This window comes from Sesamum indicum, linkage group LG10, assembly GCF_000512975.1.
Source record: "Sesamum indicum cultivar Zhongzhi No. 13 linkage group LG10, S_indicum_v1.0, whole genome shotgun sequence".
In the NCBI taxonomy this organism is placed as follows: domain Eukaryota; kingdom Viridiplantae; phylum Streptophyta; class Magnoliopsida; order Lamiales; family Pedaliaceae; genus Sesamum; species Sesamum indicum.
Window position 1 is genome coordinate 15,750,928 of NC_026154.1, and position 24,732 is coordinate 15,775,659.

The 24,732-nt window shown below is 34.8% G+C and overlaps 4 protein-coding genes across 4 annotated transcripts; 3 read left to right on the forward strand and 1 right to left on the reverse strand.

Moving 5' to 3' along the window:
• LOC105172733 (DNA (cytosine-5)-methyltransferase CMT2) lies at positions 132-8,198 on the forward strand. The gene is made up of 12 exons (XM_011094291.2): positions 132-2,079; positions 2,786-2,817; positions 2,932-3,034; positions 3,801-3,905; positions 4,006-4,125; positions 4,392-4,485; positions 5,167-5,369; positions 5,466-5,531; positions 5,624-5,866; positions 6,503-6,561; positions 6,645-6,711; positions 6,803-8,198. Exons 1-12 carry the CDS (start codon positions 292-294, stop codon positions 7,979-7,981), a joined length of 4,059 nt encoding a protein of 1,352 aa, XP_011092593.1. The 5' UTR covers positions 132-291; the 3' UTR covers positions 7,982-8,198.
• LOC105172734 (myb family transcription factor PHL11) lies at positions 10,854-14,316 on the forward strand. Its single transcript, XM_011094293.2, has 6 exons — positions 10,854-11,540; positions 12,502-12,578; positions 12,681-12,747; positions 12,901-12,976; positions 13,169-13,238; positions 13,331-14,316. Exons 1-6 carry the CDS (start codon positions 11,387-11,389, stop codon positions 13,727-13,729), a joined length of 843 nt encoding a protein of 280 aa, XP_011092595.1. The 5' UTR covers positions 10,854-11,386; the 3' UTR covers positions 13,730-14,316.
• Positions 13,939-17,312, reverse strand: LOC105172735 (isoflavone reductase homolog). The gene is made up of 4 exons (XM_011094294.2): positions 16,883-17,312; positions 14,734-14,974; positions 14,397-14,600; positions 13,939-14,314 (listed from the first exon to the last, which is right to left on the reverse strand). The coding sequence occupies exons 1-4, from the start codon at positions 17,210-17,212 to the stop codon at positions 14,145-14,147; spliced, it is 945 nt and encodes a 314-aa protein (XP_011092596.1). The 5' UTR covers positions 17,213-17,312; the 3' UTR covers positions 13,939-14,144.
• LOC105172736 (bifunctional pinoresinol-lariciresinol reductase) lies at positions 21,285-24,441 on the forward strand. Its single transcript, XM_011094295.2, has 4 exons — positions 21,285-21,746; positions 22,026-22,266; positions 23,892-24,095; positions 24,196-24,441. The coding sequence occupies exons 1-4, from the start codon at positions 21,417-21,419 to the stop codon at positions 24,357-24,359; spliced, it is 939 nt and encodes a 312-aa protein (XP_011092597.1). The 5' UTR covers positions 21,285-21,416; the 3' UTR covers positions 24,360-24,441.

The window sequence follows — 24,732 nt, forward strand, 5'->3', positions numbered from 1 at the left end:
TTATAATGATGAATGTAAAACGTGTGTTCTTAAATTAAAAGATACAGTTAAGATTAAATTATAAAATGTGAAGGGTCCCATCCCATGACTCCCATCGCATCCCCCAGGGCCAGGAGTGTTGTAAATTCCAGTCTCGGACAAGAAGTGGAGCGTCACTTCTTCACTTTCCAGCGTTGTTTTTACTTTTTATCTTTTTGCTTTACTCTGTAAATTCTGCACGCCCCTTTTCCTCTGATCTCTCACTCATCATTCCCTCTTCCGTCCCCGCATATCCAGTAAGAGATTCCGCTGATGAAGACACGGCAAGAACTTCAGCAGCAGCCATCCGCGTTGAGAAAATCCCCCAGGCTTTCTTCTGCTGTTTCTTCCACTCAACCTTCTGCGAAGCCGAAGCCCAGAACCAAACCCAGACCAGAAGATGCATGGGCCTTGTCATTGCACGTGGTGGAGCCGCAACCTTTGAAAATCTGCCCTCCTTCTCATGAAGAAGGTAATTCCTCTCGCAGATCGTCGCGATTTACTACTAACAAGTACAGAACTCCGTCCCCCAAAAGCACCAGAAGCAGCAGCAGACCCAAAGTGGTTACAGCACTGGTTTTATCTGAATTGAGGAGGTCTCCGAGGTTTTCTTCTTCATCATCTGCTCCGGCGTTGACTTTAAGGAGTGGCAAGAATTTGGGTTCCGGAGAAGCAGGGACCAAGAGACGGCGCCGTTCGGAGGATAAAGAAGCTGAGCCGCGGGTCGTGAAGAAGGCAAAAGAGGGTTCTAGTGATAGGAGTTTGAGGAGGTCTCTGAGGCTGAGTGGGGCCGGAAACGGAATTGCAAACCTTCAGCTTATTGCATTGCCGGAACCAGGTCCCAAATCTGTGTTGAGTGAGAAATCCTTAAGATCAAGAACTGTGTTAATGCATGTGGGAGATGAGAAAATTAATCGTAAGAAAAATGGTGGAGATTTCAGTGTAAATGAGAAGCACCTAAGGTCTCGTGTAATTAAGTGTGTTTTGGATGAATCGCCTGAAGCTTCAGAGAGAAGGGCCATCAGAAGTCCTCCTGGTGAGCTACCTTTAGAAATGGCGAATACTTTTACTGACAAGTGCGTAAGATCTAGAACTGTGAAAATGCATGTGGGAACCGGCGAAGAGAAGTCCGGGAAAAGTGCTTCCAAGAAAAGTAGCGGTGATTTCAGTGTAAATGGGAAGGACTCAGGATCTCGAGGAACAGCATATGCTTTGATTGAATTGCCCGAAACTTTGGAAATGCGGAATTTAAGGAGTAGCTTAAGGAAGTCTCCAAGGTTAAATCAGGAGGCGGCTGAAATCCGAAAACTTGAGATGCTTGAGTTGCCCGAGAAAAGCACTCTTTCAAGTGAGAAGTGCTTACGATCAAGAACTGTGAAAATGCATGTGGGAAACGAGAAAGAGAAGTCGGTGAAAATTGCTTCCAAGAAAAGTATTGGTGATTTCAGTGTGAACGGAAAGAACTTAAGATCTCAAGGAACAGCCTGTGCTTTGATTGAATTGCCCGAAAGTTCTGAAACAAGAAATTTAATGTGTAGGTTAAGGAGGTCTTCAGGGTTAAATCAGGAGGGGGGTGAAAGCCCAAAATTTGAGATGCTTGAGTTGCCTGATAAGAACACTGTTTCAGGCAAGAAATGCCTAAGGACAAGAACTGTAAAAAAGGAGTTGCAGAAAGAGAGGATGGAAAGAGATGCTTCTGTGAAAAGTGCTTCTAGTGCTATGTCAAGTGAGAAGTGCTTATCGTCTCTGAAATTAGAGTATGCTTCAGATCAATTTCCTGATACTTCTGAGGGACGGGATAAGGGGAAATATGATCTGGAGCCAGAGGTGATGAGTGAGAAGTGCTTAAGGTCTAGGAAAATTCAGTTTAGAGTAACTGAGGATGATAATGGTGAGAAAACTGACGCAATTTTAAAGCAGCATGCTTCCAAGGATGAATGTAAAGCAAAGAACACAATAGAATCAGACAAAAAGGAGAAGGGCACTCAATGTTGTTTTCTCGGAGACCCAATTCCGCAAGAAGAGGCTGATCAAAGGTGGCAGTGGCGGTATGAGTTGAAGGTGATTGTTCACTCACATTACTCTCAGAGCAATATACTGATATCCAATTATCCATTGCATTTCATTGGCATTTTGCTAGTTAGCATGTTCAGAAGTCAGAAACTATAGATAACCATTCCACATTGCAATAGTTTTTCTGTTTACTGCTGGGTTTGTTTGCTTCAAAGTGCATCATTGTTGCTTTTATTGTTTCCCTTGCATGCATATACTAATAGTATGGGGAAGTGGGAATGAGGTTGTGTCAACAATCTATTGAAGTCATGTATTTTGTGGTCATTTGTGATATTTGTATGCACAACTCTCTAAATATATGTAGATATGGATGCTACCTGACGTCAGGTCCTTGTGATAGTTACCATGTTGTGTTTTAAATAAAATTCTTATATTGGTGAACGTGATTGCTGACAAGTTATACACACTGAGAAAATCATTTTTTTCCGCCGAGATATATCTGTTTGGATATTTCAAAAGGCTTCTCCAATCAATGCCATCCTTGTTTGTATACTCTTAAAAATCTTTGATTTTGCTCAATAGTGGGAACCCCCATCGCACTGACGAGCTCACTTCACCATGGCATAAGCGTGATTTCTTACTCATCGTCGAAGAGTTGTTTATTTCTACCTCTTATTGCACTTTACCAGCCCATCAGAATTATGAAGCAAATGAGACTACAGTTTCTGACTTCAATTAATTTTGGGCTCTGCAGAGTAAAAAAAGGGGTCAAAGCTGGAAATTAAAGTGAGTGAACTATGAAAGTATCATTCTGGGGTAACATATTGGGGCACTAATCCTCTGTGTTTCACATTTTCAAGTATTTATGCATTCTTATAGTTTGCATATTCATTGCTGCAGTGCTGGTGAGGAAGATGAAATCATACTGAATGTGGATTGTCATTATGCTCAAGCTAAAGTTGGTAGCTGTGTTCTGAATATTGGGGATTGTGTATATGTGAAGGTAATTTTGATTCAGTTTTTGCATTTTGTTAAATGAGCTAAGAATCATGGCGCTGTTAAAAAAAAAAAAAGATGTGTTTCCTTTCTTATTCTCTTGTTGTCCTTTGCTTTACATTCATGTCTTGGATTTAATAAGGGTAATAATTGTGATGCCCTTATAACCAATCCATGCTCCTTACAAACAAAAGAGTAATAGTAATAGAATGGAAAAATATATGAACTCATATATTCAGGTGGTGTGGCTCAACAAAGTCTTTTGGTACTGGCAAAAATTGAACCCACTATAGTTGAGAGTATGATGATTGCTCCTGTTCCTCTTATATTTTCACATCCTCTGAACTCTGCGCTCCCTTAAATATAATTGGAATTGTTCAAAGAATAGCTTCAAGAATTTAAGCAAAAGTTGGTCAAATGTCACACGGAAAGCCTCTTTGGTCCGGCTGCAATGCTTTTACAAACTGAAATTGATGTTCCTCACAAAATGAACCGCCTTACCCTTCCTAATAATGTATATATGTCAATGGACTGGACTATTATCTCTTATGATTGCCATTCCTGACCTAACTTTTCCTAATGTTCTTTTTTCTCAACCATATACATTCCGTCTCATGGATTCCAGTTAAGTTCTAAAGCCATAATAATGGTCAAGTTTCTTGTTTGGTTTGATTATTAAATAGTTAAATTTGTAGCCAACAATGTGTGATTAACAATCACTCATCTGGCTATGCTTTTACATTGCAAGATTGATGTCCTAGCAATTCCTTCAGGGTGAGGGAAAGAAGAAACATGTTGGAAGGATCTTGGAATTTTTCAAAACAATGGAGGGTGAAGAATACTTTAGGGTTCAATGGTTTTTCAGGGCTGAAGATACGGTTGGTACAGTGTGATCTGTTTCTTGTTTGGTTGATTTTATTTGTTCCGTTGTATTCTTACCTTTTAATCTATCTTTCCGATGGATTTTCTTTTCATCAGGTTTTAAAAGATGCTGCTTTGGTGCATGACAAGAGACGTTTATTCTACTCCACCTTACTGAATGACAACCCATTAGATTGCATCATTTCAAAAGTCAATGTTGTAAAAGTGCCACCTGCGGTATGCTACTCTTCAAGATGTCTGAACGTAGATTTTTCTCTAAATTATGTGCTTTAACGACTATAACAGTGAGAAACCATCTCCTGGCTGGTTAAACTTTCCTTTAAATTTTTGTTACTACAGATCAACTGGCCTTTCTTCCCACCCATTTTCTCCTTTTTATCTCTTTATGGTTATTGTGCTATCTTATTCCTTATGTTTTACCTTGCTGCAACTTTTGCTTCATTTTGCAACCTCCTTATAGTTTATTTTTGTCTAAAATGTAGCTATGCCTAAAATCAAACCCCGTTGCATCAGCTGCTTTTTATTACGATATGGAGTATTGTGTGGAATATTCAACATTTCGTACCTTGAGAACAGGTTAGTAGTTTGCTATGGAGCTTTCTTTTTTTTCCCCTCGTTGAATAGTTGCTGCTTCTTATAAAAAGAGTTGAGGTTTTTATCTGTAGTTGCATATTAAATCTCCCTATATCAACTCCAGAAATGGTCTGAGTTTGTAATACAGCTAAGCTTTACCATTCAAGCTTGCAACTTTTTTGTTGCATCAGTTTTTGGGTAAAGTATTGAAGCTCAAATTGGCAAGTCAATTGTATGTTTGGCATTCTGTTAAAAAGTAACCAAGTAGCAATTCCTCTAATATTTAGACCGAGCTTGGACTTGAGCTCAAGTTTGTAGTAATCTTAGTTGTTGCTCAACAGTGCAATGAAGGTAAATCTATTTAATCTCAATGGTCCAAAGCAAACAAATGGTATACAGACTTTTAGTTTTTGAGGCATCTCGATGGCTTTTTGTTAAATGCATTCAATACTTTCATGTGCACAATGTGGTAAATTTCAAAACCGTTACCCTCTAGTTTTACACTCTCATTCAAAAGTTGTTCAAGAATTGTTAAATGCAGCTGCATTCTGATGCTCCTGTAAACTTTGATTACCCCACTTCATTTATGCTATATTACATAACAACGGCAAATACTTGTGCTTGACTGAAATTTATGTTACTTGGTGACTTGCTTGTTAATTTTCCATTTCAACTATATTTCAGAAATGTCTACAGAGAGTCGATCATTCTTGTCGAGTCCAAAGCATTCTGATGACAAACCAATTACTTTGACACCCCTGGAGGTTTTGCCGAATGACGAGTCTTTGAAACCAGAATTAGCATTACTAGATCTATACTCTGGATGTGGTGGAATGTCAACTGGATTATGTATTGGTGCGAAGCTTTCTAGTGTAAATCTTGTGACGGTATTGATGAATTTTTTACTTTCATTATATGTAGTATCTTTAATCTTCTATTTATTTACTGATCAAGGAAAACTCGCTTTGTTCCTTTATTTTCAGAAATGGGCAGTTGATTACAATAGCTCTGCATGTGAAAGTTTGAAACTGAACCATCCAGAAACCCAAGTGAGTTATTTCTCCTGCACTAATGCACCTACTAAGTTTTTTTCTGGTCACTAGTAAAGGTATAGCAAATCTTAACTGAATTTTTGCAACAGGTTAGGAATTCATCTGCCGAGGATTTTCTGGAGCTATTAAGGCAATGGGAGAAATTGTGTAAGTTGTATGTGTGCGATTTAGAAAGAACACTCAAATGTGAATTGGAGAGTCCTTCTGAAGCTGAAGGCTATGCCACCCAATTGGATGGAGAGGTCTCTTCCGGAGAATATGAGGTCTCCTGTCTAGTCGATATTTGTTATGGTGATCCTAGCGATAGTGGAAAATGTGGGCTACACTTCAAGGTACTAATCAGAAAGTTCTCATATTGAGCTATCGACCATGGATGTACTTCGCTACCAACTGGTTTAATTTTTACCTAAATATGTTTCAAGTATTTCATGCATTCATTGCTTGATTACTGATAAAGGAAGAGGATATCTTTTGTATGCTTACTCTAGCCGCAGTTATTTTCTGGGATTTTGGTACCTTTGAAGTAAAATCAACAGTATATCAGATGGTACGGATGAATGATTTTCTTGTTTAAAGAGTGTGAAACAATCAGTGTGGTCTAAAGGAATCAACCTTTAGGTCATTGGTTCCAATCCTCTTCTTCATAGGGGGCTGAACTCACCGATTTCTCTGTAGAACGTGTCAACCATGGAGTCATGTTTGTAACGAAATTGCTCTATACATCTTTTGGGAGACGGGAATCTTTTGTTATTACGTGATTTGCGTAGTTTAAACTTCAAGAAGGTACTCCTCCCTCAAGTTACTTTGTGAATTTGTTGAGGTACGCCTCCTGAGTGATCCAAATATGCTCGTGCTACTCTTTTATTGGGTTCCTTCACCCTCATAGAAGTAGATAAACATTCAATTTTATTATTTTTCTCGAACCACCAGTTTGGTCAAAGTTTTATCTCTGAGAGTATTTCTTGAAGGTTCGCTGGAAGGGGTATGGTCCAGATGATGATACATGGGAATCGATCGAAGGATTGAGGTGAGACTCTAAAACCACACAAACCAGCCGTAGTACTTATGCTAACTCATACTTTTGTAACTTGTTCATGTATATTTTTCCAGTAATTGCCAAGAGCGGATAGAGGAATTTGTTAGGAAGGGATTTAAGTCTAAAATCCTACCTTTCCCTGTGAGTACATTTTTTCCCATCAAATACCAACCGGAGGTCGTTGATTTATTGTACTCTGTCGCTAACCAACTTAATTATCAAAATATTCCAGGGTGATGTTGATGTCATTTGTGGGGGCCCTCCATGTCAGGGCATTAGCGGCTATAACCGCTTCAGAAACTTCGATTCCCCGTTGTCTGATGAAAGAAACCGCCAAATCATTGTCTTCATGGATATAGTGGAGTTCTTAAAGCCCAAGTATGTCTTGATGGAAAATGTGGTTGACATCATCAGGTTCGATAAAGCCTCTCTTGGAAGATACGCTTTAAGTCGTTTGGTGAACATGAATTACCAAGCAAGGCTAGGCACCATCGCCTCTGGTTGTTATGGTCTGCCACAATTTCGTTTGCGTGTTTTCATTTGGGGTGCACATCCTAGTCAAATCTTGCCCCAGTTCCCCCTTCCGACTCACGACGTTGTTGTCAGATATTGGCCTCCACCAGAATTTGAGAGAAATGTTGTTGCTTATGATGAAGGCCAACCTCGATCACTTGAAGAAGTCCTCGTTCTCCGCGATGCAATTTCTGATCTCCCAGCTGTTAGAAACGATGAAATCCGTGAGGAAATGGCATATGAAAAGCCTCCAGAAACCGAGTTCCAAGCCTACATAAGATCCAGCAAAGATGAAATGATGCGCCTTGTGTCAACCAGTGATTCACAAACAAAAGTTTCTGTTTTATACGACCATAGGCCTTTACAGTTGTCTGAGCATGATTACTTGCGTGTTTGTCAAGTCCCACACCAAAAAGGAGCCAATTTCAGGGACTTCCCTGGACTTGTCGTCGGAGAAGATAACGTGGTTCGTCGCGATCCAACCAAAGAGCCAGTGATGCTACCAACAGGAAGGCCACTTGTTCCAGACTGTGTATTAAGTTTTAAACAAGGGAAGTCGAAAAATCCATATGCAAGATTATGGTGGGACGAAACGGTATCGACAGTAGTGACCTTTCCCCATGTTCGTTCGCAGGCAGTTTTACATCCTGAGCAGGACAGACTTCTCACTATACGCGAATATGCTAGATTGCAGGGATTCCCAGATTTTTACAGATTTTGCGGAACAATTAAAGAAAGGTACTGTCAGATAGGGAATGCCGTGTCTATTCCAGTGGCACGAGCCTTGGGATATGCTCTTGGAATGGCATACCGGAAGGTAATTGGAGGTGAGCCGCTTATGACATTGCCACCTGAGTTCTCTGACCACGGGCCTACGGTTGATGAAACGGTTGTCTAAAGGAGGTAAACCAAAATTCATTGTAGCTTATGCTAGTTGACATGGTGCAAATTTCTCATCATGCGACATTTGTTGTACATGTATGTATGTTATTAGGACCATTTTCATTTCTCTGATCATTGAACTGAATGATGTGTTAAATGTCTATTAACTTATAAAGCAACATTACATAGACAGACACATTGAGGAAAATGATGATGTTGCTTTATCGCAAAAATTCTTGGTAAGTTTGGGATCTTAAATCCCAAGATAATCACACCCATTTATGTGTCAATCCCATTAAAAGGAAAGGCGTGATTTCTCGATGTTGGCACCAAGAATGACCCATTGATCGTAAACAACTTTGGATGCCTATTGTGTTGAAGTTGAATGCGTAGTGGGAGTTATTACAATGTCGGGGACATATGTTGTTGTCTTTTTGCCACTATTTGTAATCTTTTGTAGAATATTTGGATGGTGGAATTGTTGCTTCCTATGATTGGTTTTAGGCTGTCTTGAGGCGTACAACAAACGGTCAAAAGCTTGAATCATGTGTTATTGTAATGTATCCGTTTGTTTCAGCATCATATCAGTTGAATGAGGCGTACTAAGGATTTGCAACGTCAGTAGTTGTCTTGTCTGTGATGATGGGAAAGTATAGACTGATTGACAACTCTTTCAGCAGCATCCCTTTTCACGTTTCTTACACTTGTACATATATCTCTGTGCACAGGAATACGATTGGGCGTCAAATTTTTTGATTAATCGCAATATAATGATAAATTATTTTTTATTATTTAAAAAATAATAAATATTCTTTTGATTCTAATGTCGGTTTAAAAATGAGTTCATTCCGTTAGTTCTTTTTAGATTTTTATTCAATTTTATTGTCAATTGACCAAAATTTTATTTCAAGTTATAAATTATAATTTTAAAATTACTTTTTAGATTTTTTAAAAATACTTTTATGGACTAAATATATTTTGTGAATTATTTTTATGTTACTGTTTGGGGCTATATAATTAATTTTTATTTAATTTTTTAAATAATGATATAATATTTATAGTTATTTTAAATTTTATATAAGTTAACTGTGATTTATCCAATACAAAATGGACCTAAAAAACTACAAAAAACAAGTGCAAAAAGACCTCCTATACATATCTTTTTTTTATTAAGGTCCCTGAAGACATTTTTTAAAATTCAAAGAGGTAAGTGAAAAAATAAATTTAAATCGATCACTTTATAAAAGAAAAAAGTTTATTTATATTTTTCTCAAAAAATGATCACAAAACTAATTCAAAATTAAAATTTAAAGATGCGAACATCAAGAAATGAAGGATGAGTAAAGTAGTTTAAAATACAAACGGACCAACTATGGTATTCACCTTATTTATCCATTCAAATATAATTATTATGGGAGGAATTTTAATTCAAATCGAATTTGATCGGACTGAATCAATTATAAAGTAAGTGCAATATAATTTGCCGTGTGATAGGCATATAATTAAAAAATAATAATTAACTATATAATAAATATGTAATAATGATCCAGTTATTGATTTAGTTCAATTAAATTTAATTTTAAATAAGAATTTTTTTATAAATGATGTGCAGTTTTAAGAAAGGAAAATGTGTGGAGCAGAAGGTAAAGAAAAGGGGAAGTCATAGAAATTTGAAAACGATGGGGCAACGGTAAAACAAAAGAAATGGGAGTAGGTTTACGCTAAGAATAATAATATGTACAGGCACAGGCACAGCAATTCAAATGCCCCCACCCCCACCCCTGGCCCACTGCCCTTTTCCTCACTTTTCTTTTTATGGATTGGACAATTCCTTCCTACTTATTCATTTGGGGGCTTAATTACACTACCACCCTTCAACTATATCTAATATCACAAATACCCCTTAATGTTTTGAACATGTGATTGACTTAACATCGTTAGTAAAATCATTAGATTGATGCCAATGTGACATTGATGTATTGTTTATGAGTAAAATTTTTAGTTATATTTTTCATTGCATATTCAATTTAAATTTATTTTAGATTATTTGTACACATTGTAGCAAAATTTAAAATAAGTAAAAAATCAAAAGTAATAAACTGATGATTAAACCAGAAGGGGAAAATATCTGATGTATTGTTTTTTAAGTGCAAATATAGATAATAACTCAAAGATATGTATAAGTGTTTAAGGGCTAAAAATGTCCAAAATTTTCAATGAATATTTTTAAAAATCGTAAAGATTACATCAGGTGAATCTGACAATTTTATTAACGACGTTAAACCAGTTGGACATTTTTAATATGTTTTGAACATTTGAGGGTGTTTGCGATACTTGTTATGTATCAAGGTGGGATGTGTGATTAACCCTATTTACTATTCAAACAGAATTATTCTTGGACTCGTGTTTAAATAAAAAATATCATAATTATTATGATAAATTTTAAAAAAATTCGTTATAATTTATTTTATACCATATTCAAGAAAGGGAGAGAGGGGTGCATCTGCCATCTGCATTGCACTGCATGAATGAAAAATTCCATTAAGGTATGATGAGATGACCAACCAATGGCCGTCCCCAGTTTGAAAGACGTGGCACGTGAGCACAGGAATATTCGTGTCCCCCCATCTGCCGCCGAATATTCCGTCCTGCCCGACACGTGTCATCTAGCTCTCTTCCTCTGCTCCGCAACCCATCTCCACCCTCCACAACTTCCCATCTCAGCCGTCAACACCAATCAGCGGTCCAGAAACTCGTCCATTCCCACTCCAGATCAAGATTCTTGATTTTATTTAAAACTATATTTCGGCAATCATGTTTCCTCAGATTCGTCGCCGATTTTTCCTCCCCATGTTCTTTTTCTTTATGACACACAAAAGAACAACCTCAAGTAGGATAAATCCAAATGTTCATGAATGATGCATGTCATGACTCATGACTCATGACTCTCTCTGTGTGTCTGTGAAAATACACACACACATATATATATAAATATAAAAGCTGTGTATGCATGTTCTTTATTTTATTACATGAACATGAACAACAGTTAAAAACTTAAACTATCACGGGTTGGATTTCTTGTTCTTGAGTAGTCTTGAGGAAGTTATTTGATCTTGTCTTTTTTTAATCTTTTCCTGGTTTAACATTCATGCACAGCCCACTTCATCAATAACTTATGTGTTTATAGTTTGTGTGTGTGTGTATATTGTTTATCACTTTGTTCCTTTTCTCTTTTGGGTTTGAGCTTTCATGCTTTAGGTACTTGGAATTCTCTTCTGTGTTTCTTTCCTTCAGGAAGAATAAAGATAGTCTAGGAGTAGTGGCTTATAAAGAAAGTACTGACAGTGGCAGAGAATTCTTCACTTCTTTTTTCCTCTTTTTAAAGAGTTTTATGTGGTGGCGGTGGTGGTGAGTGGCGGCGATGGAGAGACTGTACGGCGGCGGCGGCGGCGGTGGTGGTGCAGGTGGGAGTGGTGGGGTGGTGATGACCAGAGACCCAAAGCCACGGCTGAGGTGGACGGCTGATTTGCATGATCGTTTTGTTGATGCTGTTACTAAGCTTGGTGGCCCTGACAGTGAGTCAATTTTGCTCATCTTAATTTGAGTTTTACTCTCAATGATCCTTTGTGATTTGTTCTTCAATTATGAGAAAAGATTCTTACCAGCTCTGTTCATGTGATCAAAATTAAGGAAGCCCCTTTGTTGTTTCTTGTGATGTTTGACAAAGGTGGGAGTATGTCTGAGTTTCTTTATTTTCTTAGTTGGTTTTGTCCAAACCTTTTACTGATCAATGAGGAGTCATTTTCTTGCTTTGTTGTCAAGTATTATGCTAAATTCATTTTCATCATTAGTCTGATAAGATTAGAGTTGCATATATGATGAAGGGATATTGGTTCTTTGTTCGTAAGTGCTTTTTAGGAATCTTAAGATGATCCCTGAATTTTTCTAGTTACTGAATAATTATGACTTAGTCCTGTCCCTGTTTGCCTAGAAACAACAGAGTTAATCTTTGTCGTAACTCATAACATGACATAGAACACAATTCTCAATCAGTCTGCTATTAGGAAAGGAAAGGAAAGGAAAGGTGGAATCTTGGATTTGGTGATTTAAGTTTCTGGTCCTGAATTCAATAACAAAACAACTGCCAGAAGTATGAATTAGCTATGCCATAGTGTTTCTCTCCGTTAGGCCGTTGATCTTCAAGACTTCGATAACTCGATGTATTAGTTTCTATTTACTACTTGAGAATCTATGTTGTGTTTCTGCTTTGACATCTTTGATCCTTTCCATATGACCAGAGATTATATTGAATTAAAACGGGGAACTAAAGCAGCATAATTTGCAATGATTTCTCTGTTTATAAGTGGATTCATGTTTGGTGGATCAAAAGTTGTTCATGCCATAAGGCACTGATTATGAAGTCTATTTCCCTGCAAATACAGAGAGGCACAATATCCACCCAAACGGAGTATATTAATATCACTTGTGGCCAATTAAACCTGTGTGGCTAATAGAAGTGGTTTCTTGAATTTGCAGAGGCTACTCCTAAATCAGTACTGAGGGTAATGGGGTTGAAGGGCTTGACACTGTATCATTTGAAGAGTCATTTACAGGTACTAAACTATTTTTTGTTTCTCATCCTTGCTAACGTTTATTCTCATTGTTCTCGTCTACTTTCAACTAAAATGGTAATATTCCAACCTCTGCTTGTGCAGAAGTATAGACTTGGACAGCAGCAGGCCAAGAAACAGAATGCTTTTGAACATAGTAAAGAGCATAGCGGTAAGTACAAAAATGTTCAATTTTTTCTAGTATTGAACTTCAAAAATGTTTGTGTAGTTACCCATTCGCCCCGTCTAGTGCCTCAAGCTGCTACTGGTTTGTGTTCCTCATATTTTGTTTTCATAATATGCGTTTCTGCTCTCTGTGTTGCAGAAAATTCCTATGGACATCACAACATGCATGCATCAAGCACGAGCGCTAACTCATCGAGCATGAACGGTGAACAAGGGTAAGGTGTTCTTAAATCAACTTGCCTTCTTTTAATTTGTTCATTTATCATTAAAGTAGTTATCTGTTTCGTTACAACAGCTGGAATCCCTGAAAAAGAAAGAGTTCAGTAAATTTTTACAACTAATATACATAGTCAATTTTTGGATAAGTCATTCTGCTGATTATGAACCATTTTGAAAATATTGCACAGAGAAATTCCCATTGCTGAAGCACTTAGGTGTCAGATTGAAGTGCAGAAAAGACTACAAGAACAGCTTGAGGTATGCATGTTTATACATACATGAGGCTCGATCTCGTCTCCCGTTTTCTGCTCTTCAGCATTAGACCTTTATTTCTGTATTTCCTATAACAGGTGCAGAAGAAGCTGCAAATGAGAATAGAAGCCCAAGGGAAATACTTGCAAGCAATACTAGAAAAAGCTCAACAGAGCCTTTCAGCCGGCATGAACCACCCTGAAAGCCTGGAATCAACGAAAGCTCAGTTAACGGACTTCAACTTGGCGTTATCGAGTTTCATGCAGACCATAAATGGAGACGAGAGAAATGGAAATGTTACAGATAGGGCCATACTGCAAAATATCGACGGAAAGGTGCACGAGTCAAATTACAATGCGGAGGCACAAGAAATACAAGACATCAAGCTTAAGCTCGAAGGGCCTTCCGTAGATTTTGATTTAAATACCAGAAGTAGCTACGACTTCATTGGCGTAAACGGATCGGTATTTGAAGCAAAACCACTCACAAATAGATGAGATTGTTTGTTGAAATATAGTGTTGTCGACCTCTAATACAAATATATGTACTGCTGCTGCATGCATTAGACTCTTAACTTACTCTACAGTTGGAATCATCGATAGATGAATTAGCGAATCAAGATAAAATTCTGTTCCTTTGCCTCTTGGTGTGGATCGTATTGATTTCCTTTTCTCAAATACTATACCTATTCATGCTACAAAAGAAATTCCCAGAGAACTTTCACGTTCTTATTTGAAATTATTGACACACTGACATCCACAGTTGCACCAAACTTTTCCCAGTATAAAGATGCAACAACAATTGGCGAAACGAACATTTATGACAATCAAGTCACTTTGTTCATCACCAAGACAATAGTTTGCAGATAGTACTGCAGTATACATAATAAGTAGAAACTTAGGTGCATGAATTTCAGAAATCAAGGTAGCGGTTCAAGTATTCGTGCATGCGCGTGTACTCAACTTCCGGATAAAGCTTTGAAGCTTCCTCCCCATTTTCCCCTATTTCAAAGTTCGTCAAGCAGCCCTCGTAGAAAATGTGGTAGAAATGGCCTATTCCGACTTGCTCAGCAAAGTCGGCTCCTGCATTGATGAGTATATCATTTCAGCTTGTAAACGAGAAATGTGGTGAAAAAATGCAGCTGATACTCGACGCATCATATACCTTTAAGCAGAGCTAAAAAGTCTTCTCCAGGTATGCTGATCTTCTCCAGGGTCTTTCCTGTAAGCTTCTCCCATTTTTCGACCAACTCACTTTGACTTAGAACGTTTTCTGGTGGCCGCAGGTAAAGTGTCTTGTTCAACGTGCGAGGGTCGTCTATGGACTTAATTGTGTACGTTGCTACATCGTCTTCATCCATGAACACCACTGCAATAACATGACACAAACTTTTCAAGATACATACATAACATTGCAAAGCAACGGCACAACTGTCAGCAATTAGTACTAGCTAGCAAGTGATGGAAACTAGTTTGTACATGTTGTAAGTGTTGAGTAGCACCTTTAACATTCCCATCTCCATAGATGTTGACTTTGTGCTTTGGAGGAAGTAGAGTTCCCATCTGGCAGAGGTTGCCGACGAAGTATCCAGCAAAACAGTTGGCAGACACATAAGTGTGAGGAATGTTGGCTTCCTGAATTGCCTTCCTCACAGTCATTTTCTCATCAAATGTCACTCTTCCTGGCTCAAGGGCGTTTTCCATTCGTGCAGGATCGATACCGAACTCCGAGGGCAGGAAACGCTGCACAAACATCATGCAAAATCAGTCAGCTACATCATTCTTTTTCTTCTTGATGAAATTCCTTGATCTACCCAATATTCTTATATATATATATCTACGAGCTCTTTCATCGGAGATATTTGAGGATCAGCTTTTCGAGGGCATAAATATGAAGTTGCTAGACTTCAATATCGACCTCAGATCAAATTGATTTATATAAGCGTGTATTCAAGTTGAAGGCCGAAGCCAACGTTTTCTTGGAGAAGAATTCTGGACTCAGAACAACCCCACATAACATATCGTATGAACTCTGTTGTTGCCCACATGACGTGATATGCCTACTCAATCCGAGGCCCATTTTACTTCGTATTATGGGATAATTGAGTGATAAAATAAATTAAATTAAATAAATATATGATAAAAAGATTCAAAATTAATTATAGTCGATTTACTTAGACTGATTATAGGTTAGGGTGATGCATGAGTTAACTAAATCCAACAGTCATTTGATTCGAACATGATGTTTTTATCCAACCAATCCAGGAAAGTTAACAGGGTCGGAATGGTCAAACGCTGCCGCTGTCATTTTTAATGTTTAATAGAAAATATGTGTTTTTCAATATTGCATAGGTTTTTTTGTGATGAGAATGTGTTCCGACTAATTAACATGATTATGTTTTGTATTGAATTGAGGTGTCAAATCAATACATTTTCAATCAAAATACATATAAACAGACATATCTTCACTAAAAAAGTATCATTTTAACTAAAATTGTGACTGGAAACTATTAATTTCACTTGCTTAAAAATTCAAATAAAAACTTTTACTTTTCCAACTTTTACTATCAAATTAATCGCAAAACCAATGATACTAAATTTAGGGTTTAATGCAATTTATCTCCTTATTTAAGGAGGTAAATTATTTTATTTTAAAAAATACAGAACGATAAATTATTAGTTTTTTTATAAGTAGATAATTTACTCATTTATAATATTACAAAATAATTATTTGTATTTTTCTCACTAAATCTATATACGTGGGCTTTAATGCTAAGACAATGAATATAGCGAAGAACACGATTATCAGCTATAATCAAGCATCTATTTCACACACTAGATATTATATTCAATCACGTAGTGTATTGTATTGTATGTGATTTTATTTTTAATTTAAAGAAAAATACATCCCAGTCGCTCATTAGTATGAAATCAATGCGTCAAATAAAATTGTGATATGAGATCCACATCTAGGGATGGCAACGAGACGGTCTACCGCGGGTTTGGAGAAATTCTTGGATCCAGGACCCGCTCACTCGGTCCTAGTAGACCTCTTTTAATATTTTCAAAATAGTAACAAATAAGCAAAAATAATATTACTATTACTTTGCAAAACTAGTATAATAATATTATTCAAAGGTTGTTTTTTTATTTATAAATTTATATGTTCACGTCTTAGGATTTAAAATATTAAACTTTTAAAATACGTCTCACTTATTTATACATTAGAATATTTATAAACTAATTTTTTATTAATTTTATATATAAAAGTATTAAATTTATTCATTATATGTAAATATAAATAAAATATACACATATTTTATCTTATATGTATAAAAGTATATTATATATATAAATATATACCAGATATACAAAAAAATTAAAAAAAAAATCATGTTCGAGTCATCCGTATTTGGGTCCAAAATACTATATCTAATGATCCAAATCTGCTGGATTAAGACTTCAATTATATGATCCACAAATTAAATATGTGTCGTGATTCATACAAAAATAATAAATATATATATATATGTATATCTTTTCTCTCCCTCATAAAACTCATCTTGGAAATGAAAAGAAAAATTGAAAATATTATAAATAAAATAAGATAGGAGTAGTGAATTTAAAACACGTAGGTATATAGATGCGTACCTTGATATTTCCGGCTTCTTCAATGGCGCGAACAAGCTTTAGCTGCAGCAACAGGTTGTGGCTCCGGAAATGCACCCCCGACATGGCGCAAATCACCACATCAACTAGCTTCACGGCTTCCACCAGGCTCCGGTGATCGGAAAAGGAGCCGTCGATGAGCCGCGCCCCCTGCCGCTTGAACTCCAGCAGAAGCTGCAACTTGTCGATGTCGAGGCCGATCTCCGGCCGCCGGAGAATGTAAGTAGGGTGGCCCTCCGCCAGGCTCGCTTTCACAAACCTCCTCCCCATGTACCCTGTTCCGCCGACCACAAGAATCCTACTTTTCGCCATTGCTGCAGATTATGATTTTGGTGGGAAATCCACAGACCAAACAGGGCTTTATATAGAGGTTTTCGATCACTATATCTGGATTTTACGTTACTCAATTCTCAAGTGTAGTTAAGTACTTACTATATGTGCACCAGAATGAGAAATCTAACTTTAAAGAAAGAAGTCAATTAGTTTTTGGATTTTTTATTACAAATTTTATGGTATTTTTTCATTTTATTTAATATATATAATTTAAAATTTTCATATTTTGACTCTTTTTAATTGATGATGCCGACACACATATAAAAAGCATTTTTTGCAGTCCAGATCTTTTATTACATTTTCCGTGTAATAATTAATAATACTTATTCTTTGATAAAAGTGGGGCCGGTCTTACATAATACGCGTATGATTATTTTGATATAAATGTGTGATAGAAGATTCTTTTTTACCATATTCGATTTTATTTAAAAATAAAGAATTAAATCTATTTCTGCATACAACTTTAGAGATGATCATGTTACTGAGTTCCTACCATTAATTGCTTATTGTCAATAAATTAAATATTTTACTCCAATTAAATATATATCACATTGTAAGTATTATTATACTTATTATACTTCATTATTTTTTAGAAAGTTGTACATTAATTACAAAATGATTACAATATATTTTCTTATATAGTTACTAATTTTAATTTACTTAAATCCAATTCAAATTAGAATTTTTCGATAACGATTAAGTTGGGGTTGTTATGATCAGAAGCTAATGAACCGATCGATATTTATAGTAAAACTTCAGTTCGAATTTTTTATTGTAAAATTAAAGTAATTGCAATTAAATATTTGAGCAGCAGCATATTTAAAGTTGCTTAAAGTACAAATTTTGAATCTGTCTTCATCATGTACATTATTTCTAGCAAATAAATGATAAATATATAAATGTAAGAATGTTAGGTGAATGTAAATTTTTCAAAAATAACAATTTCTATCCTTTTTCACTCAATAAGTTTCTTATATATACACTATAACAATGACATAAAATGCTATTAGGGAAAATTGTATTTTTGTCATGTAAAATTAAATTTATATATTTTATTGATGTATAAAAGTTAATTAGGACAATATCCTCTTATTTGTCTGTAAATTTGATTCTGACTACTAAGAAAATCGAAAATTTGATCTTAACATTTTAAAAATTGCGCGTCTGAGTAGGGAGTGTAGATCGTGAAATTAATAATCATTTACCGTATTAGGTACTATCTTATTAAATATTCAACTTTAGGTTTGATAATTAAATTAAACTTTAGTAGCGTTAGGTATTTATACGATCGTAATGAAAAATAGAAGATTCAATATACAAAACTAAATGGTTTCATTTTTTTTAGGATATGTATTTTCAACTATTTCAACATCAACTCAACCACCCAAAAATTATAAAATAAAAATAAAAATTCAAAGAGTGCCAACTACTACTACCACCATGCCACGTGTCACAGTGGCAGCATGGCCCAGAGCAAAAACATCCTTGCATGATGTTTGTTTTTATTTTCAAGTTATTTTCAAAACAACTCAAAATATATCCAATGTTTGTCATCATTCAAAAATACCTTATTTAGGTGTTTTTAACTGTTTTAGTATAAATACATACATATATATATATACATAAATATATATATAAAAAACACATGATTTAACAATGATTTGACAATGAATAGTAATTTTTGTCTCCCAAATCACAACATTAAACATATAATACTTACTTTAAATTATCTCCAAAAACAAATCGAAACATACATACTATCTCTAACACACACTTATTTATCTTTATTTTTCTCTCTCTATCTCCACAAAATACAACAAAACACTCAGAAAATGAATCCAAACATTATGTTGAATTTTTGGGTAATTTTCGCCTTCCTTTAGGACTCTCCGCTAATTTCTCCATCAAGTATAAGGTTGGCGAACTCAATAGGATCAAAGTACATAAAATTAAACATCAATATACAATAAGATTTAGTTCGATTGGTGAAATTGAGGCCCACCATATGTGTGAGATATTATTTTTATTTGCTTATATAGGACATAATAGTTATAATCGATTTATTTCAATTAATAATAATTTATCGCTTTTATTTTAAAAAAAAATTATTTAATTATTGTCATCATATATATATTTACAGGATTGATCCAAATTCTTGATATTTTTTGTATGATGATCAAGACATTCCAGATGAAACGTGGAGGACTATATATTCATGATTATTCAAGAATCACTGTTTTTACTTTGATATATATCACTAATCCATGAAAAATATGTCCCTCCATCGATCTTTTGTCCAAATACCAGCCGACATTGTTGAGAATCAGGATTTGATTTTTTTACAATAAGTGATTCTTGAAAACTCTGTATAAATAAGTGAAAATTGTAACTTTAAAATCAACTGAGAATAATATAATTTATTATCCCTTTTGAATATTTATTTTGTGGACGTAAATCATAGCAAAATCCTCATCTGTTGTTTTTGCTTACTGTTAACATCTAGAACACACAATTGAGAAGGACATCATCGTCCAACCACTGGACATTAGAAAGTCTCAATGTTGTTGAACTAAAACTTGTGATTTGACATGGAAACACGACACGTCTGAGAGTCCGTACACTATTGAATCTTTAATTTCAAGAGAAGCAACAAAATTGCCAGGCCACAATTGTTACCATGTGGAGTTTGGTGGGGGGTAAAATTAGGTACAGCCACAAATATGCTCTCTTCCGTCGATGACATCTAGTTCAGTCCGCGTGATTGAAGCTCCATAATTTTAAAAATTATAAGTTTGAAATTCAATTTATGCTTGAAATGCTATTTCTATTGAATAGTAGGTGTTGTGTTATATTTATTGTATTTGATATTATTGATCAAAATATGTTTGTTGTATGATTTTTGTTATATATTGATATACGAAAAGAATGATTATAATCAATTTATTTCAATTAATAATAATTCAGTACTCTTATTTAAAATAAAAAAAAAAAAAGAATGCCCCTCCATATCTATTTATACTAGGATCGATCAAGAAAATTTTAAAAGCATACCACTCAAATCGAACTATTCTTTATGATTTATCTGTCAAATTATGATTCTAAATTTAGAATCAAATAGCACTACACTTATTAATTCTATTTTTATTTAAAAATTAAAAAAATTAGTCAAAAACACTCACAATTAAATATATTATTAAATCTAAATTATACAAGTCCAAAATTCATAGGTTATCAAAGTTTAAAGGTCCACGTTGAAAAGTCTATTTTTGTCAAACTTAAGTTTGGACTTTATACAAATTTAAGATAACAAACCAATTTAAATTTTTAAGTTGATTAGAATTTTCAGCCTCTCTCAATTTAAAGGTCCAAAAGTCGCACTTTTGATTTTGGTTTTAAGATGATAATTTAAGAATTTATTTTATGAAATAGTCAACGACAATTCAATTTGAAAAAGTTAAAATGGCATTCTAAGTACCCCTGAGCATATTGTATTATTAAGTTTCAAAAAAATTTCAAACTTATTTTTAGTAGATAAGATGTAAAGGGATTGAAATATCCTTGCTCAAATTTGAATATATTTATTGGAATATAAGATACAACAAGTTTTGAAAATTTAAATCCATGCTAAATATTAATTCTTTTAACATGTTCACTTAATTTGATATTATTATGTATTTCAAATTCTTAAAATTTAAATCCATGCTAAATATTAATTCTTTCATATATAATTACATTAATATCTCAATAAATTAAATAATGCATCGACTCGATCAAGAATATTCAGGTTCTATAAAAAAAATTATTATATATATATATATCAGCCCAAAAAGTTTGTAAATTTTTTTCAAAATTATATATGAATATTAATTGTTTTAATATTTCCCCCCCTAATTATTTTAATTTTACGCAATAATGTGGTTATATGAATCTAACATACAAATATGATTTTTCGACCCACCCAAACTTTTACTTCTATGTCATTCGGGGCGTAAACCCTTGAAAAAGGGTAAAAAAAGAAACAAAATTATTAAAAATCTTGAACGCACACAACGCCAGATTAGGTATTTTTGTTGTATCATTCCCTACTTTCACACATTTTACATAATTCAAGAATCAAACACACACACACACACACACATATATATATATATATATATTGTGTGTGTGTGAGAGAGAGAGAGAGATGGGAAAGAGCAAAGTGCTGATCATAGGGGGAACAGGTTACCTGGGGAAGAGGCTGGTGAAGGCAAGTTTGGCTGAAGGGCACCAGACATACGTTCTGAGTCGGCCTGAGGTTGGTTTGGACATTGAGAAAGTGGAGATGTTGGTGTCATTCAAAATGCTTGGAGCGCACCTCGTGCCCGGTTCTTTTACTGACTATGCAAGCCTTGTCCAGGCTGTTAAGCTCGTCGACGTCGTCATCTGCGCCATCTCTGGCGTCCATATGCGTAGCTATGGCATTCTGCTTCAGCTCAGCCTTGTTCAGGCCATCAAAGAGGCTGCAAATGTTAAGGTAAGTTATACACACATGACACATGCATCAATCTACAGTCCCGTCAAGTAGGATTGCGATCATTTTAACGAACTAATAGAGTCACTACATCGTGGGAATGATCTGTCAAGAATCAAAACCCTAATAAATTTTGAAGAGAAATCATACGAGTTAATTAGAATCATATATATGTTTAGTCCTATCAAACGTCTTAACAAGAATTTCAAACTCACATGTGACAACGTTATAATTTGAATTGGTAGCTGGTTAATGTTGTTGTCAATTATGATGTGTCCGTAGCGATTTTTGCCGTCGGAGTTTGGGACGGATCCTGCGAGAGCTGCAAAGGCGACGGAACCAGGAAAGGTGACGTTCGAGGACAAAATGGTGGTGAGAAAAGCCATTGAGGAAGCTGGAATTCCATTCACCTATGTCTCTGCCAACTGTTTCGCTGGGTATTTTGTGGGGGGGCTTTGTCAGTTTGGTAAAATCATTCCTCCGACAGACTCCGTGCTCATACATGGAGATGGCAACACAAAAGGTAAGTAGTATCAACCACTACCCAAAATTTTTATTCAAATTATTAAGGATAAATTAGCACAGGTTTTTTTTAAAATTTAACATAATTACGAATATTTCTTTTACTAAAAAAATTATAAATATTTTTTTATATTTAATAAATTATATAATTTTTTAATAAATGTTTGGAATTGTCAATTTTATCTTTATTGTATATTTTTTAAAGAATTATATATTAAAAAAATAGATGGGGTATATAGAAAATTTATCCACTCAATCCACAAAAAAAATCTCAAATTTTTTTTTAAAAAATAAATAAAATTACAAGTCATAGTCCATAAGCGCTCTTCGGATAGTTCACCACAAAAAGTAAATAAAAACCTAAGCAGAACTAACGGATTGAGTTAATCATATTAGACAACCATCGGGATTAGAGGAGTTTTAATATTTTTTTAAATAACGAGTGAGTATTTGTAATTATGTCCAACCTAAAGGAAGCTCGTTGTTGAAATTTATCTAATTAATAATTTAGTATATTCGTATCGATCAAATCACATAACTATTTGTAAATCGTAACTACATATAGCTAGAATTTTCCTCAACAAACCTTGGGAATACATATTGGGAAAATTATATTTTAGTATGTTAAGTATGCCTAATATTAACTTTTGTCCGATTATTATGCTCATTTTTTTAAAATCCAGTAACTTAAAAAATTGATTAAAAAAGGTTTTTCACTGGATGATTTTTCTTTTTATGCCTGAAATATTATGTGTCGTGCTAATTGAATATATCTTGATGACTTTTAAGTTTATGTGGCAATTGAGATGAGGTGAAAAATACGTTGAACATAATTTTGAATTATATTATACTTTATAAGACTAAAATAATTATTTTTTTCAAAAAGAAACCCACTCCCTCCCCCCTCCCCCCCACCCCCAGACCCTTCCCCGCTGATCCTATCCTCCTCCCGTACTTCTAGAACCTTGCTCCCGTCCCGCCGTCACCTACCCTTCTCCCCACCCCCCAACAGATAAGGGGCGACGTCAGTTGCCCAAAGGTGGAGCACAACGGCTTCGCCCTCCGCTCCGCTGCGGTACGCTGTTGCCCAGAGGCGAGAGAGGCGAGGCGCGCGGGACGTCGTCGTCCTCCCCTCAGCAGGGGCGTCCAGTTAAATAATTTAATTTTGATTAATTTATTCTTATTTAATTTGGTTAAAAGAAATTAAAAAAATTTAAACTAAATAATAAATTTTATTAAAATAAATTTTATTAAAATATATTTAAACTAAATAATTATTTAAATTAATTAATAAAAATATAATTTTATAAAAAATTAATATTTAGTCATATAAATATTTAATTTGAAATATGAATTTATTATAGTAATTTTGTATTGAAATTATAATTAATTCAATTTGAAATTACAAAATTTAAAAATTTTATATATTTTTTTAGAATTTTGATATTAAAATAATTATCTCAAATCTCTTATCAAGACTTTTTTTTTCCTTAAAAAATCTCTTATCAAGACTTGTGACTTTTCATTCATTTTTTTTTTTTTGGAAAAAAGAGAAAAAGAAAAACAAAGTGTCGATCATGAACATTAGATATATAATTGTATGACCATGTTTGTTGAGATTGGCAGCAATATATGTAGCTGAGGATGATATAGCCACCTACACCATCAAGACCATAGATGATCCAAGAACACTCAACAAAACATTATACATTAGGCCTCCCCTAAACATTCTTTCACAAAGACAAGTTGTCCAGATATGGGAGAAGCTGATTGGGAAGGAGCTCCACAAAACTACCATCTCCAAGCAAGATTTCTTGGCTTCCATGAAAAGTAATTCCCATGCAAATTCAATGATTGGAGTGCTTACCGTAACCAACTGCTGTTAATTGTTTTGGTTTGAATATCTGTTTGTTCGTTTGTTTGTTGCTAGGTCTTGATTATGCACAGCAAGTTGGGTTGTGCCACTACCATGATGTGCTGTATGAGGGATGCCTGACGAATTTCGAAATAGGAGAGGATGGAGAAGAAGCATCCACACTCTATCCGCAAGTCAAGTATACTACTGTGGAGGAGTTCCTCAAACATTATGTCTAATGTAATGAATCTATGATTCGTTTATGCCTCGTTCATGTGTATCTGAATATCTGCACTAATAAAATCCGACACTACTTATGCACAATGGTGTTGCTGGAATATCATTTATCTAAAGAAAAATTCTTCCCAAATCGATTTTGACCAAATCAAATCAATCATATAATGAGTACAATAAACTTGTTATTTTCTATAAACATGACAAGTGTATTATACTTGTTATGTAATTTATTCAAGTCTAAAATGCTTAAATGGGTTTTTCATGTCAAAGAGACTGAAGAATGTTTTCCAAAAGATAATGAAGAGTATGATGGATTTAGAGCTATTTTTATCTTAGAAGAGTGACATAATGAGAGGAATGTAGGGGCTAATCAGA